The sequence below is a fragment of the Pelobates fuscus genome, chromosome 6 (genome assembly GCF_036172605.1).
Source record: "Pelobates fuscus isolate aPelFus1 chromosome 6, aPelFus1.pri, whole genome shotgun sequence".
Taxonomy (NCBI): domain Eukaryota; kingdom Metazoa; phylum Chordata; class Amphibia; order Anura; family Pelobatidae; genus Pelobates; species Pelobates fuscus.
The window spans coordinates 293,447,425-293,464,194 of record NC_086322.1 but is presented as its reverse complement, the minus strand read 5'-3'; the positions used below and the strand labels follow the sequence as shown (position 1 = coordinate 293,464,194).

Below are 16,770 nucleotides of genomic sequence, written 5' to 3'. Positions count from 1 at the left end.
AAGTTCTCACTACAGTGGATATCAGTTAAATTAACTCATGTGTAGCAATCAGATTATTTTTTTTATTTTTTTTCCTGGGTTTCAAATGACTGACAAACTGTGCTTCCTCCACAAACTACAATATGAATAAAATATTCTATAACAGTGATGGCAAACCATTGCCTCTGCAGCTATTGTAGGGGGCAACATTTGAGGTGATGCCCCAAATCAGTGGATGTGTTGGTGGAGCATCAAGGGAAATGTAGTCCAAGAGCCCTCACTGACTCAGACTGTGGCAGCAGGCGCACGCTCAGCTCAGCCTACCGAGTGACGTCACGACGCCAGCGCGCGAATTTCCAAACCTGGCGAACGTGAGGTCCCGGAAGTGAGAGGACAGGAGGACGAGGACACCGGGTGGGAGATGCCGCAGGTGCAGGTGGCCGGTCTGTCCGTGGACTTCCCGTTCACGCCGTACAAATGTCAGGAGGATTATATGGGCAAAGTGCTCGAGTGTCTGCAGAAGGTGGGTCCCATGGAGACTGAGAGCACCAAGATGGAGGATGGAAAGGGACCCTCCACTCACTCAGGCACATACACCATGGGATTCTTTACTCCAGGAGGTCACAGGGAGGGAGGGGGGCCATGGTCCTCTGTGAGGAAACAGCATTGTGTTAAGCTGGTGGTCTTCAGTCATGTACAATGAAAAGAGGGGTCTTTCTCTCTAATATTAAAGTGCAATTTATTAATAAAATAAACATTAAAGGACCACTATAGTGCCAGGAAAACAAACTCGTTTTCCTGGCACTATAGTATTAAAAGGTCCCCTCCAGTCTGGAGTAAGGGGGTTGACTCCCTCGGCTCTAGGGGCTCTCCTCCTCCTTCGGAAGTCATCGGCTGAATGCGCATCCACGCGCGCATTCAGTCAGTCCATCGGAAAGCATTCTCAATGCTTATCTATGGACGCTGGCATCTTCTCATTGTGATTTTCACAGTGAGAAGCGCGGAAGCACCTCTAGCGGCTGTCAATGAGACAGCCACTAGAGGCTGGATTAACCCATATGAAAACATAGCAGTTTCTCTAAAACTGCTATGTTTACAGCGGCAGGGTTAACCCTAGATGGACCTGGCACCCAGACCACTTCATTGAGCTGAAGTGGTCTGGGTGCCTAGAGTGTCCCTTTAATAAAGGCTTCTGGAACTGAATATCCTTCAGGAAAGATGTGTTAAAGGGAAACTCCAGTGATCCGTTTTCCTGGCACTGGAGGGTTCCTCTCCCTCCCTCCCACCCCCCAATCCCCGGTTACTGAAGGGGTGATGTCCCTCGCCGCTGTCTCCTCCGCGACGCTCCTCCTGTCCATTGCGTCGGCCGGTGGGCGAGACTGATCCCGCCCACCGGCCGAGGAGAACTAATGCGCATGCGCGGCAATGCCGCGCATGCGCATTACGTCTCCCCATAGGAAAGCATTGAAAAATCATTTCAATGCTTTCCTATGGGGTTTTGAGCGACGCTGGAGGTCCTCACACAGCGCGAGGACGTCCAGCGACGCTCTAGCACAGGTTTCCTGTGCTATGGACCAGGAAGTGACCTCTAGTGGCTGTCTAGTAGACAGCCACTAGAGGTGGAGTTAACCCTGCAAGGTAATTATTGCAGTTTATGAAAAACTGCAATAATTACACTTGCAGGGTTAAGAGTAGTGGGAGTTGGCACCCAGACCACTCCAATGAGCAGAAGTGGTCTGGGTGCCTGGAGTGTCCCTTTAAGTTATGGGGATATTGAAAGACCAATGCTTGCATGTATGGAGGGATTCAGTATCCCGTCCAATGAATACTACTCTTGGAGTACGTGATGGAGTTTTGAAAACATAGTAAAATAAAGTAAGGGGAAGGAATGTACAAGTCAGAAGTCATGTAGCAAAAAGTGGAAAACTAACTACGCTGTTCCTCTCACTTTTAATTAAACAAGGTATTGACAGGTGCCGGAAGAATCTAATTTATTGGTACATGAAAAAATTGATCAGGAGATTCCATTACCACCACCAAAGAGAACAATTGAACCTGGCTTTGTTTCTCGGAATATGTAACATTTACTCTTGCTGCATTTTAAATCTGATCTCCCATTGTATCGCTTAATTTAGCCATTTATTTATTCTGTCCTATGAAATGGACTACGTATATCGCAGGTTGGGAGTGTTTACCAAGTGACAGTAACATAGCGGTCTGTAATTGGTTACACTGGCCAGTTTTGTGCATTTGATGTTTGTACTTGGTTTTACAAAGCATCTGAATTATGCTTTTTGTTTGTGTTTCTTGGTGATATTCACAGCTGTATCTGACAATGGTTATAAAGTCATTGTCTGCACAATTCTAGGGCAAAGTTCTAAATATACAACAAATACCTTGGATTTAGTGGTGGATCTCTGCTATGTTTTTGCAACATTACCCAATAATACTTCCTTGTATTATTTTTTGGGAATTAGTACAATTACCCCGTTTTGGATGTTTAATTTTTAATTTTATTTACTATCTGTTATGCAATGTGAATTCATCCAAATATCCTATGACACCAGTAGAGGGCGCTCTCAACATTTCATTTTTTCTTTCGAAACATTATAACCGAGCGGCGCAACACAGCGGTCGCCATTTACAACGGCTCCGATAAATCAGCGCAACAAACGAGCAATTTACCTGCACTCACAGCCCATCGGCTAAAAAGAACTGCAGGTGCATACTCCGGACACCTGGCGGATCCCGCAGATGCCTTTTTTCCAAACACCGGGCATGAAACGCCGCACCAAGGGACCTGGGGCCTACCGCACACGCGACCAACACCTAACCAGGGAGCTGACATCGTGGCTCGGGGTGAGCTCACAATACGCAGAAGCTGACTTCTACACCCCGGAAGAAATGGGACGGAGATCCCACAAACCAAACCCGCAACGGGACATAGGCAGCATGCTGCAATCCCCTCCGCCTGCACGGACCCAAGCCGCCGAGGTGGTCTCACCCGAGAGGTCCGAGGACGGGGACTCCACACATAGCATGGCTATGACAGGTGGGGGAAGTGCGCACATACACACCCTGGATGACTCTGCACCGGCAACGAGGCAAGACATTCAGAACATGCTGGCTGGTCTTCAACGGAATTTACAGCACATGTGGCAAGCTGACCTGAAGGGGCTGGCGGCAGAGGTACAGGCAGTATTGGCCCGAACCCAGGCCGCGGAACAAGAGGTGAGAGACATACGCCAAGACCTCACCTCCCTTAAAGACACAGTCACCCAAATGCAAACCGCACAAGAAAACACCATTAAACAAGTCACCATACTAGACGACAGGGGCAGGAGAAAGAACATCAAAATCAGGGGAGTATCAGAGGCGGTACTACTGGACGAATTGCCCCACTTTATAAGGCGCCTAGTGGCTGCACTCCTCCCCAACAGACAGGCGAAACACTTCGTGTTTGACGGCGTATACCGCATTGCCAAACCACAGCAGGCACCAAAGGCAGCCCTATCCTAAGATGCCAATCCCGAACGGATAAGAGAGCCCTGATGACGGCCATTAAAGAGAAAACACTGAACGACTTTGAAACACACAGAATCACCTTCTTCCAGGACCTGAATAGAGACACTCTCCTATGGCGCAAGAGCATGCAGCCCATCACGACCACCCTGCAAGCAGCGGGCCTCATGTACAAATGGGCAACCCCCAGGACATTATGGGTGACTAAAGGTGACCAACACTACAAGATCTCCAACTTGGGAGAAGGTCCGGCCCTGCTGACCACCCTGGGACTGTCCAACAACACCATGACACCAGCCACCACGTTTCCGGGACCCGCATCCTGAAACCTGCATTGGCCACATTGCTAGCCTATTGTTACTGTTTTTTTTGTGTTTTTTATTCGCTGTTTGTTTCGATTTGTTTTGCTGTTTATTTTTTTTTATTTTTTGATGACAAGCTAAGTCACTCACAACCTGTTATCATTGACCCCAACCTCACCGGTTAGTACTACTTACACAGCCCCGTGACGGTAAGGTGGTTGCCCAGCGCCCAAACCAGGGTCCCTCCTCCCCCCCCCCCTAAATGCCCGGGGTTATAGGGCACAGTAATCCTTGGAGCCCCCATGCAGGAACACCGGCCTAGCTGGGGAAAAAAACAAAAGAAGAGGTCATATGACTCCTGTACGCTGCCACGACAGGCCAAGCCCTGCGAGGGCACAAACACCCGAGCTCCAAAATACACTGCATTCTCACATAGACGAGACGCAAAGGCCTTGCTCCGCTACCTAACCTGACACATCTCGAAACCACGCAAGGCACTAAGCAACCACTAAGGCTATAACCTGTGCCAGCGCCCCAACATCGCCTCAGAGTCCCACTGGGTCAACACTAGACAGACATACATATCACACTCACCACTGGCACAGTCAGTTCCCCGCTAAAACTACATAGCCCTTGCCATTATAAAATGTGCACAGCTCAACTCGGCCCAACATATGAGACAAACGAAATGTGACTGTACCTCATGCATATGCTGTTGTGGCACCTTTACCTATGTCTGTACTGCTGAAACTGCACCAAAAATAAAGAATTAAAAAACAAAAACAAAAAAAAAACATTATAACCAACAAAAAATGCTTTTTAACCCCTTAAGGACGCAGCTTCAAAACCTGGACTTACCCTTAAGGACACAAGCCTTTTTTGCATTTTTTGCTGTTTGTGTTCAACCTCTGTTTGTATTTTTCTTATTTATTACACCAACACATGATATATATCATTTTTTAAAGGACAAAAAGGGCTTTAATCTGATGTGACATATACATATATAAATTCTTATTTATTATTAAAAAAAATCCAAAAAAATGTTTAAAAAATGAAATAAATTGTTTTTTTCCCACAGTTTAGGCAATAATAACGTGTGTGTATAATAAGTGCAGCTTAAGGAAAGTAATTTAAAAAATATTCAATTAGTTCTGATTTTCAGAGTACATAATATGTCTAGGATTTCAGCTTATTTTAAAAGTTACAGGTCACAAAAAACAAGGAGTAAAAACTTTTTTTTTAATGTGGAGCTATTTTAGAATTTGGCATGTTTGTCTTGTAAGCTTAATAGCCATCACAGAAAGCAAAATTGCTTCACAAAAGTATATATTTATATAAAGCACACATCACAGGCTATTTACCAAAGGGTATTCTGACACTTTTTACGTAGCCATTTCGCTGCCAATCTCTGCTAAATCGTGTAGTAAAATTGTGTTTTTGTGTTTCTAACATACACACATAAAACAAGGATTTTCAATGTGTATTTCATAAAGTTGATATATACTACTGATGTAGAAAACCCCATATTGTTTTCAGCCATATCAACAGAGTAAAATGATACCCCCAATCTATGTCTTTGCCACTATCCTGTGAAGTTACAGTGCCATAAAAGAGACCTGACCATTTCAGTTTTCACAGTGATAATTTTGATAGATGAATTTGATGGAGCAAGTCTCATTTTGGGGCATTGTAGCAGTTTAACTGTTGAATTTATCCCTCAATGACCTACCATTGGTGAAAGTAGACACTACAGTGTATCTCATATGGTATATATTGTGCCTTAACGTGATGCCATTTTTTCACCAGTTTATGTCAAACTTTGTGGTAAAATGTTTTTTTGCATTTTTTTACATACACATTACATTTTTTGGGGTCATTTTTCAAGTCTGGTATGTGCCACTGTGATCAAAACCCCATAATTATGCTCAGCAAACTCTTCTGAATAAAACAATACCCCCAATGTATGTCTTTGCCACTATCCTGTGAAGCTACAGTGCCTTAAACGAGTCCTGACCATTACAGTTTTTACAATTAGAATTTTGATAAATGGATTTGGTGTGTCTATATCACATTTTAGGGCATTGTAGCAGTTTGACAGTTAAAATTACTCCATAAATGCATACCATTTGTGAAAGTAGACACCACGGGCTATGTCATATGGTATATTTTGAGCTTTATTATACAGTTATGTTAGCACCAATTACTTTTTATATGTTATCATATTGTTTTATTTTTGCATTTTTATACACACATGTTGTATTTTAGTAGTTAATTATGCAAACTTGATATGTTACTGTAAATTAAATCACGAAATTATTCTCAGCTATATTTCCTGAGTACAAAATGACCCCCTTTGTACACCTTAGCCAGGTTTTTGTGAAAAAATACAGGGCTAAAATCATACCCGGCCCATTACAGGTTTTTTTAAATGGCAAATTGACGAATGGTCATTGTTTCATTTTGGGGCATTTTAGTCGCTCATATATTTAAATAACGCCACCAATGCATACCATTTACAAAAGTGGACAACATGGGGACCCTCATATAAAATATTATAAGCTTTATTGAAGTGACATTTTGTTACCATTTTGTTTCAAAGTTTGTGGTATTCATTTTTATTTTAACATTTTTACATACACATAGTATTTTTGATGATTATTTTTTAAATATCCTGTTTCCCACTGTCATAAAATTATCTTAGCTGTACTCAGCAACATCTTCTCAGTACAAATATACCCCATATGCATATCTTTGGAAAGTAGCGATCTTAATATTAATCTAAATCTCTAATCCTAAACCAAGCCCTAATTCTAAACCTAATCCCAAATCTAACCCTCAATCTAATAAACCATTAGGGGTTAAACCATTACCACAATCCTAACCCATAACGTAATCCCATGTGTAACCCTAATTATAACCTTAATCCAAATCTCAATCCTACCTTTAGCAATAGTGTTAAAATGATTCCCCCTGCTGGTGTCAGCCGAGGAATTCCCTTGCTATATTCAGCAAGGGATGCCCATGCTGACCCTAATCCTAATCTGAACCATAATCTGAAACATAATCCCAATACTACAATTAATTATAAACCTAATCTTAAACATAAACTTAATAATAAACCCAGTAATAAACCTGATAATAAATCTAGTACTTATGCTAAACCGAATAATAATCCTTAATTGTAATCCTTAATTTAATCTTAATCCCAAAGGTTTCCCTCTACTAATATCAGTGCTGATATTAGTAAAGGGATTTTAAACTAAAACACAGTGGTATGTTGCTGCCATCTACTGGCTATTTTCAGTATTGCAGTCTCCCATTTCTTACATTGAAGACATTATGACCAATGCAATGCATCTGTGCTGGACAACTGAAAATGCCCAGCACTGATCAGAATGGCATTGGGGCATAGAGGGTGACCCTCCAGGGTTTGTTCAGACCCTGGGGGTCTCCCAAGCACCAGATCACTTGAGAGAATGACTGTAGCTGAGCTTGATCGCTGCAGTGTTCTTTGTGGATTTAAATGGCTACATGCAGTGCTACCTTTCAGCACTGCATGCAGCTAATCAAAAAGTCTGGGGCCACTAAAAATGGCCCCAACTGACAGAGGGGACCCCCAGGTTTCTAATGATACCTGGGTTTCCTAGTGTGAGCAGGGATTTAACCCTGCTCACACTACATTGCTGTCTATGGGGATTTAAATCCCCATTAAAAGAGCTGCTTGCCGACCTCACTTTGAGCTCTGCATGCAGCTCATCAAAAAACCTGGGGCCACTAAAAATGGCCCCAGCTGACAGAGGGGACACCCAGGTTTCTAATGATACCTGGGTTTCCTAGTGTGAGCAGGGATTTAACCTTGCTCACACTACATTGCTGTCTATGGGGATTTAAATCCCCATTAAAAGAGCTGCTTGCCGAACTCACTTTGAGCTCTGCATGCAGCTCATCAAAAAGCCTGGGGCCACTAAAAATGACCCCAGCTGACAGAGAGAAACCGCAGGTATCTATTGATACCTGGGTTTCCTAGTGTGAGCAGGGATTTAACCCTGCTCACACTGCATTGTGCTCTATGGGGATTTAAATCCCCATTTAAACAGCTGCATGCCGATCTCACTTTGAGCTCTGCATGCAGCTCAGCTGTCAGTCTGTGGACATTAAAAATGACCCCAACTGACAGAGGGGAGACCCAGGTTTCTAATGATACCTGGGTTTCCTGGTGTGAGCAGGGATTTAACCCTGCTTACACCACAATCTAGATATAGGCATTTAAATGCCTATTTAAAGGGAAACTCCAGTGCCAGAAAAACGATCCGTTTTTCTGGCACTGGAGGGTCCCTCTCCCTCCCACCCCCCAATCACCAGTTACTGAAGGGGTGAAAACCCCTTCAGTGACTTACCTGGGACAGCGGCGATGTCCCTCGCCGCTGTCTCCTTCTCCGCGATGCTCCTCCTTGTGATTACGTCAGCCGGTGGGCGAGACTAATCTCGCCCACCGGCCTAGGAGACCTAATGCGCATGCGCGGAAATGCCGCGCATGCGCATTACGTCTCCCCATAGGAAAGCATTGAAAAATAATTTCAATGCTTTCCTATGGGGTTTTGAGCGACGCTGGAGGTCCTCACACAGCGTGAGGACGTCCAGCGACGCTCTATCACAGGAAACCTGTGCTAGAAACTAGGAAGTGACCTCTAGTGGCTGTCTAGTAGACAGCCACTAGAGGTGGAGTTAACCCTGCAATGTAATTATTGCAGTTTATGAAAAATTGCAATAATTACACTTGCAGGGTTAAGGGTAGTGGGAGTTGGCACCCAGACCACTCCAATGAGCAGAAGTGATCTGGGTGCCTGGAGTGTCCCTTTAAGCAGATACATGCCGCGCTGACTTCCAGCACTGCATGTAACTCATCAAAAAGGCTGGGGTCACTAAAAATGTCCCCAGCTGATAGAGGGGAGCCCCAGGTTTCCATTGATACCTGGAACTCCCTTGTGTAAGCAGGGATTTAACCCTGATCACACCAAATTGTAATAGTGGGGATTTAAATCACTTGGAGCTCTGCAAACAGAGCATCAGTCAGTCTGGGGCCACTAATTCTGGCCCCAGGTGAGAGAGGGGAGCCCCAGGAATCAAATGATACCTGGGGCTCATAGTTACCAGCAAGGTAATAGACCCTGCTGGAAAAATACTGCATGATGGAAATGTTCCGTCATGCGTCCTTAAGGGGTTAAGAATCTTTTGTATTATTATTATTAATTTTTTTTTTTTTTCCTAAAAGCATTACTGACTGTCATTAAAATATAAGCAACAAGGAAATGTATAGAATGCACTTCTTATTTTTATTTGTTTACTTTTCTTTGTAACTGTTGGATGCTAATGCACAGTAGTTAGAAAATGTTAGTGTTGGTAAATCTAAGAACACATATGGGCAACTTATTTGTAGTATTTTGAATTTTATGCTGTTCTTTATTTTTTTCGACATGAAATTGAATTGAAAACTTTAATAAAAACATCTAATCTATATGTTAGAGCAGTGGTTCCCAACATAGTCCTCAAGTATCCCCTAACAGTCCAGGATTTAGGAATTACCCAGTTGTGTCTACAGTGTTTTTAGAGTAAAAACAAAACACTTTATACAACAGGGTAATCACTAAGTCCCGGACTGGTAGGAGGTACTTAAGGACTGGGTTGGGAACTCCTGTGCTAGAGCTTTGGTTAGCTTAATGTGTATTTGGAAACTGAAAGCTAAATTAAATCTTACATTTCTACACAAACAAACAAGATTTAGATTTACTTTATACTTAGATCTTTACATATAACAAAGACTAATATTGTGCATGTTTGCAGGGTGTGAATGGAGTTCTGGAGAGTCCCACGGGAACTGGAAAGACTCTTTGCCTGCTGTGTGCCACCCTTGCATGGCGCCAGCACTTTAAGGATGGGATCAGCGCCCGCAAGATTGCGGAACGCATGAATGGAGCCGAACTGTTTCCTGACCGTCCGATATCCACCTGGGGGAATACAGACACCAGTGATCAGGGCTCAGGTACAAGTCTTATTCTGAGAACAAAAGAGCATGTTACCTTCTCTCTTTTCTTCACTCTCTCCAGAAAACCACCTCTATTGGTTTTAAATCTTTTTTTTTATTAAACATACAGGTGCTCTTGATTCCGTCCTTTAACATTTTTTATATAAATTTAACACCCTGCTGTTCTCCAGCTTATTATAGTGACATTCCCAAGATTATCTACGCCTCCAGGACCCATTCTCAGCTGACGCAGGTTATAAGTGAGCTGAAGCACACGTCCTACAGGTAATGGGTATTGCTGTGTGGTGGACGGGGTAGCAAAGTTACATTCTAAGCTTAAAGAGTAACTGATCTTTGGAGAGCTGTTTCAATGTGGGGTATAATTATGGAATAGATATTTTGGCAATTTTACTTCAGCCAATTGGTTTAAAAAAAAAAAAAAAAGTGTTTTTTTTGTTTTGTTTTTATGTAGAGAGTAGAGAGGCCAGATGTCTATTCCATAGCATGCTAAGTGTAATGTGTACCATGTGAGGGGCCAGAGCCTATTCAATGTAGCCTCTTCCCTTTTTGAAAAAAAAAAATGTTATCCTCTTTTTTTCCTCTAGGCCCAAAGTTTGTGTTCTCGGTTCTAGGGAGCAACTGTGTATCCACCCCGAGGTGAAGAAGCAGGAGAATAATCACGTTAAGGTAACCTTTAGTAAAGGAAAGCACAGCATGGGCAACAGTCTCCAGTCTTAATAGCTCTCCAGTAAGTGTCCTGTCAGGCAAAACCTCTAATACAGGGGTCCACACTCACAGATCTGCACCGACACTGATAATCGCTGCCATACACACGGATATATACAAGCACTCCTCTAATTTAGCTTGGCCATGTGGCGTCTTTATGGAGAGGACGCTTCTAATAGGACCCTCCAATGTTTGTAGTCAGGGAACGGGGTATGATAATCTGCCTTGTTCCTGCCTCTTCACACACAATACACAGCATTGTGCATTAGATCCTCTGAGTCTGGCAAGTGATGCTACTAGGCTACGTTAGTGGGGAAGCAGCCAGTACCTCAATTGTTAGACTCTCTGGTTGGATATTTATTGAGCAGACTAGATGGGCAGAATGGTTCTTTTTTTTTTTTTTAATTCTTTATTTTTGCTCACGATAGGCAGAGCAAGAGCAATACAACTGTGAGGCTTGCGCAGAAGCCAAAATTCAAAAGAACAGTCTTGTAAACACAATATTTGACATCAGCCCATATGACAAGCCTCTTTATAAATTCTGTACCACTGGCCTCCCATCGAGGATTTTGTGTTTTACAATCAGGCTAGGCATCCTAAAAAGGAGCCCCAACTCTATCCATGTCAGATTTTACTTTAGGCTCCCTCAATTCTCCGTCAGTATGATCATGCCTGAATGAGGAAAAAAACTAAAACTGAGACATTTAAAATAGAAGAAGGTAAAGAAGAACAATACCCTTGGAAACCAAGGGTTTAGCAACAAGGTGTGAAATGTGAGGAAGCAAGATAGGAAAAGTAGAGGAAAGATGAAGAGAGGAGGAAGGAAAATGGGAAAAGAAGATGTAAGTAGAGAGGGTAGGAAGGTGTGGCGGGGGGAGGAGGGGGGCGAACGAGGCTAACGGAGTCCACACCGACACTGGACCTCGCAGTGCCAGTTCCCAACCTATACCATATACCCATCCCATCAGTCACTACTGGAGCCCATTACGCTATTATCCCATGGTTCCCAAATCCTCTGGAAAGTTACGGTTGTTCCTCTTAATCTTGCGGTCAGGTCGTCCTTGATTCTGCCTTCCCTTATCCTAAAAATCACCCCCCGGAACTCTGGGCCTCCAGGTGAGAGCCACGCCGTTGCTACCGCTCTGCGTGCGCTTAAAGTTATCGGCCGTACCAGTTTCTGCTCTCTTCTCGTCCATCCCTCAATAGATCCATGGGTCTAAAACTAGGGATTTGCCAAACGTCTGTGTCAAGAGGTCTTCAACGGATTTCCAAAATCCGTGGATTTTCGGGCATTCTCACCACCTATGGAGATACGTGCCTCATAATCCGCAGCCCCTCCAGCAATCGTCCGTATCTATCTTGCGCATTTTGTGCAAAGTTACCGGAGTAGTATACCACCTGAGCATGGTTTTCCATGCCTGCTCCTGTTGCGTGACACATATGGAAGCGCTCTTGGTTGCTTCCCAAATCTCCTGCCACTCAATTCCTTCCAGTTCCTCCCCCAGGTCTGATTCCCATCTATCAATGTACTTCAATCTACCCCATTCCTTAGTTTCAGTGCTGAGATGGGCATATAGAAGCGTAATCATTCCTTTGGGGGCAGAACCCTCCCTACATAATCTCTCATAGAAAGTAAACTGTCCCTGGGCTGCTGCTTTAATACGGGGTCTTCTAGCAAAGTCCCTTATCTGGACATATCTGAAAAAATCTGCAGGAGTCAAGTGATTATTTTGTTGGAGATCTTCAAATGGTATGATTTCCCCGTTTCTATACAGTTGGTAAATACGTTGCAACCCAGTCTGTTCTATGTTTCGGAAGTTCCTAGGGGCCATACCAGGTGGGAACTCTCTGTTTCTAAGTATCGGAGCCATAGGGGAGGGGGACGAAGCAAGTCCAAATTTGACGCAGTTCGCATCCCATTATCGAAGAGCGTTGAGGATGGCCAGGCATGTCGCCCTTATCATGGGTCTATGTTCTTTTGGTACCCATAACGTGAATTGAGGGACGTCGAGACCCACCATCAAGGATTCAATTTCCACCCACCTCCGTTCCCCAACAGGGGAATGCCACATGGCCACCCGAGACAGTTGGGCCGCTAAGTAGTAATAATACAGGTTTGGTAGACCCAGACCCCCTCTATCTTTACGCCTATACAGGATTTGTCTGGCTATTCTATGTCTCTTATTGTGCCACACAAAGTCACAGATCACCCTCTGTAACGGCATCAGTTGAGATTTCGTGACACGGGCAGGGAGAGCCTGAAATAGAAATAATATGCGCGGGAGGATATTCATTTTCACAGAGTGTATACGTCCTAGCCAAGAGATAGGTTTGTCCGACCATTTTTCCAAGTCACCTATCAGGGTCCGTAGCATGGGGTCGTAGTTGCTAGAGTATAATCGACCTGGATCTGCCGTCAGGTGGACGCCTAAGTATTTTAAGGAGTTCGGTTCCATCCGTATTTGGTACGTTTCCTTTATCAGAGCTTCATCGGCCGCCGTTAAGCCTATAGGCATCGCGCTGGATTTCTGGATATTTGCCTTGTATCCGGACAGACCCCCGTATTATTGTATGACTCCCTGCAATGCCGCTATCGACTCAATCGGGTTCGTTATGGTGAGGAGGACATCGTCCGCATAGGCAGAGACAGTGAATTCTCCCCCCCCCCCAACCCTAACCCCACTAATGTTTGGATGCCTGCGTATCGCCTGTAGTAAGGGTTCCATAGCTATTATGAAAAGGAGGGGGGAGAGAGGGCACCCCTGTCTGGTTCCGTTGTGTAGTCTGAAAGGATTCAGTGGGGCCCCTGTTATCTGTATCTGTGCCCTCACATCGTGATACATTGCTCTCGTGACTTGCACGAAGTCTTCCGGAAATCCGAGGTGTTTCAATACCGAGAACAAGAATTGCCACCTAACCCTATCGAAGGCCTTCTCCGCGTCGATAGAGATCACTAGAGAAGGTGTTCCGGTTGCCACTTGTTTCCAGATGAGGTCGACATTCCGTCTGGTGTTTTCGAATAATTGCCGTCCTTGTATGAACCCGACTTGATCAGCGTGGATAAGTGAAGGCAGAAGCGGGTTCAGTCTAACCGCCTGTATCTTAGCCAAGATCTTTAAGTCATGATTAATCAACGATATGGGCCTGTAGTTTTCAGGGTGGAGCAGGTCCTTCTCTGGTTTGGGCAACAGTACGATCGTGGCCAATGCCATCTCTGGGCCTAGGCGTTCCCCTTGCCTTAAGTAGTTGAAGAGTGCCACCAGTTGGGGCGTGAGCTCTTCTCTAAAGATCTTGTAGTACGTCCCATCGAAATCCGTCCGGGCCCGGTGTTTTGTTACCCTTCAGATTCGATTTTGCTCTGTCGACCTCTTCCTCACTGATTTCCGCGGCTAGGCTTTCCGCTGCCTCCCCTGTTAGTTTGTTCATACCCAAACCGTCCAGGTACTGCAAGATGTTGTCTTCCCCTTGCCCCTCCCGGGCTTGCCCGTCCGGTGTGTGAGTGTACAGTTGTTTGTAGAAATCCTCAAAGACCTTTGCGATATCCGTCGGTGTCTGATGGCTGTGATGTGGGGCCTGTTTTGCCTGGGCCGCAACGTCCTGGCCAGGAGCGTATCCATTTTGTTGGCTTTATCGAAATACATACGTTTGGACCACGTCATGGCCCGAGCTGTGTCATCCAACAGAAGGGTACGGATGTCCCGTCTAACTGCCTCCAGGCGACCGAATAGCTCATCGTCCGGGGCAGATTGGTGTTTCTGCTCAAGGTTCCGTAGTTGTTTCAGTAAGGTTTCCAGCTGGTGGTGCTTCAGTTTCTTCTTCCTTGTGGCCAATTTGATCAGGTTCCCCCTTATCACTGCCTTATGTGCCGCCCATACTGTGCTAATGCTCACGTCCGGGGTAATGTTTTAGACAAAGTAATCTGTTATAGCCGTTCGAATGTTTTCCATTAGCTTCGTATCCCTTAACAATGACGTATTTAGTCTCCAGGACCAAGGACTCGCCACACATAAGTTACCCAGAACGATAGAGACATCCGCATCGTCAGACCAGGAGATATTTCCAACCTCTGATCCCACAATCCTGGACAAGCCCGTTGCGTTAACTAGGAAGAAGTCTATCCTGGAGTAGGTTCCATGAGGGGCCGAGTAAAACGTATAATCTCGGTCTACCGGATGTTGTGCCCTTCAAACATCAACCAATCCCGTACCTGCCATAAAGACCTTAAGCAGATGGTCTTGCCCCCCCCCCCCCTCCCCTCGAGCTCCTATCCACGGGCACGGGGCGGCGTTAAAATCTCCTCCCATGAGGATCATGCCACACGGCAATGCAGCAACCTTTCCTCGTCACATAGTCCAAAATCCAGCGTCCGGTTGATTCGGAGCGTATATATTTATCAAATGGATGGTGTGCGAATCCAGGGTTCCCGATACATTATAGTATCGTTCCTCCGGGTCAGCATCCTGGGCCGACATCTGGAAGGGGCAAGTACGTTTAATAACGATGGCCACTCCATTCCGTTTACGATGTGATCTAGCTTCAAATGAGCCTGTATATGTATGGTCTCGCAGTCGAAAAGTAGCCTGTTTGGGAAGGTGGGTCTCTTGTAAGTAAGCTATTTCCGAGTTCATCCTTTTTAAGGCCCTAAACATAAGACGTCTCTTCTTAGGAGCGTTAAGGCCCTTAACATTCAGAGTGGTAAGCTTAATCTCCATCATGAAGCATGTTGAACTTTGCCCTTGCATATAATTTGTGGATGCTATTCGGGCGATAGAACCACCCCATGGAATTAACCACTCGTTCGCCACCTCCTCCGCCCCCGAAAGGAAGGATACAGAAGGAGAAGGTAGAGAGAAAAATAGAGAAAAGAAAGAAAAGAAGAGCAAAAATGGCATCCGGACTCTGTCCGATGCGGTGAAGATTCTGGTCTTACTAGTCGCCAGAAAGTAGTGGGTAGCGTGCGCCCACTTCCCCATCACGATCAACGTGCGGAGGGAACTGAGGATCCATAAAGCCCCGCCTCCCACACGCCCTACATAACCAAAGGTGACCTCTAGATTTCGCTGCTAATTATCCCCCTTATCCGTCCCGGTGCCTTGCTACGGTGTAAACTACTGCGGTGTCCTTCGTAAAGTGTCCTGGGTACTGATACTTGGAGTCCCGTCCCTTCATCCTCCCCTGTCTATCGGCAAGGAGACAAAACCTGTCCCCCGGCCAGACCCTATCCACCCCGCAGGGATCACTGGAGGATACCCCTGGCTAAATCTAAATCTATGGGGACCTAACAACAGACACCCACATCCCGCTCGATCTTCGCCCATAGGGGGGGGGGGGGGGGTGAGTCCACTATGTGTCAACGGTACATATCCCAACCATATTTCCAAAGGGGCAGTGGGCTCAGGGGAAATACGCGAGGGGAGTCTGTCTAAGTTGCACGGTGACAGGAGGACGTCTGGGGAAGAGGTGTGCAAGAAATCCCATCCCCCCACCCAGGCCACCAACCGGGCACCACTACCATAACCTTGGGAAATCTCCACACTCCCCCTGCAGGGGCGGGCAGAAGCTACTGAGGCATAGTTAGGTTATGTTCTCGTACATATCCATATGGCGTATACCATTGACCCCCTGCGCTTCGTAAGCTCTGACATATCAATACAAGAATGGTTCTTATCTGCCGTCATATTCTATGTCTCTATAGATACCTGGTTACATTTGCCTGATGTCTGACTGGACAATCTAGTAATTGAAGTGCCAGCAGCTTTCCTCCTATGCTGTAGGCCGCATGAAATGGTTAGGAGACTGCAAATGGTCCGCGGGCTGGTAGTTTCAGACCCTTGCTCTAATATCCAAGCTTCAGGAGGCAAATCGGCTACTCTGTTATGGACGTTCTTTTGGTTATTGGAGATTAGTGTCCAGGTAAACATAGTGGATCCGTTAACAATTAAGTGTGAATGCCCTTTTTTTCTTTTTACCTTTTTCCTTATAAAAAATTTAAGCAGGTGCAGAATTAACCAATAACAAGTGAAATAAATAATAGTGTCTGAAATATGCACCTTAGCTTGGCATACTTTGGCTGATGTAGAATCTCACAGAGAGGAATCTCAGAGGCGCAGAGATTGCAGATTATTGGAGGAAACTAGATAAGGTGTGAGAAGAAAAAAAAAAAACTGCGGGGAGAATCATATTACATTACTGTCTGTTGGTGTCTGTAATCGTGCTTTA

General features: G+C 45.1%; 1 protein-coding gene across 1 annotated transcript in view; it reads left to right on the top strand.

The window, feature by feature from the left end:
* Positions 1–363: 363 nt before the first annotated feature.
* Positions 364–16,770, top strand: part of RTEL1 (regulator of telomere elongation helicase 1) — a 61,338-nt gene continuing 44,931 nt past the window's right edge. Inside the window, exons 1-4 of the mRNA XM_063459489.1 lie at positions 364–502; positions 9,645–9,843; positions 10,017–10,110; positions 10,431–10,512. Coding sequence (XP_063315559.1) covers positions 401–502; positions 9,645–9,843; positions 10,017–10,110; positions 10,431–10,512 — 477 coding nt within the window. The 5' untranslated portion in view covers positions 364–400. The remainder of the gene's footprint in view (positions 503–9,644; positions 9,844–10,016; positions 10,111–10,430; positions 10,513–16,770) is intronic.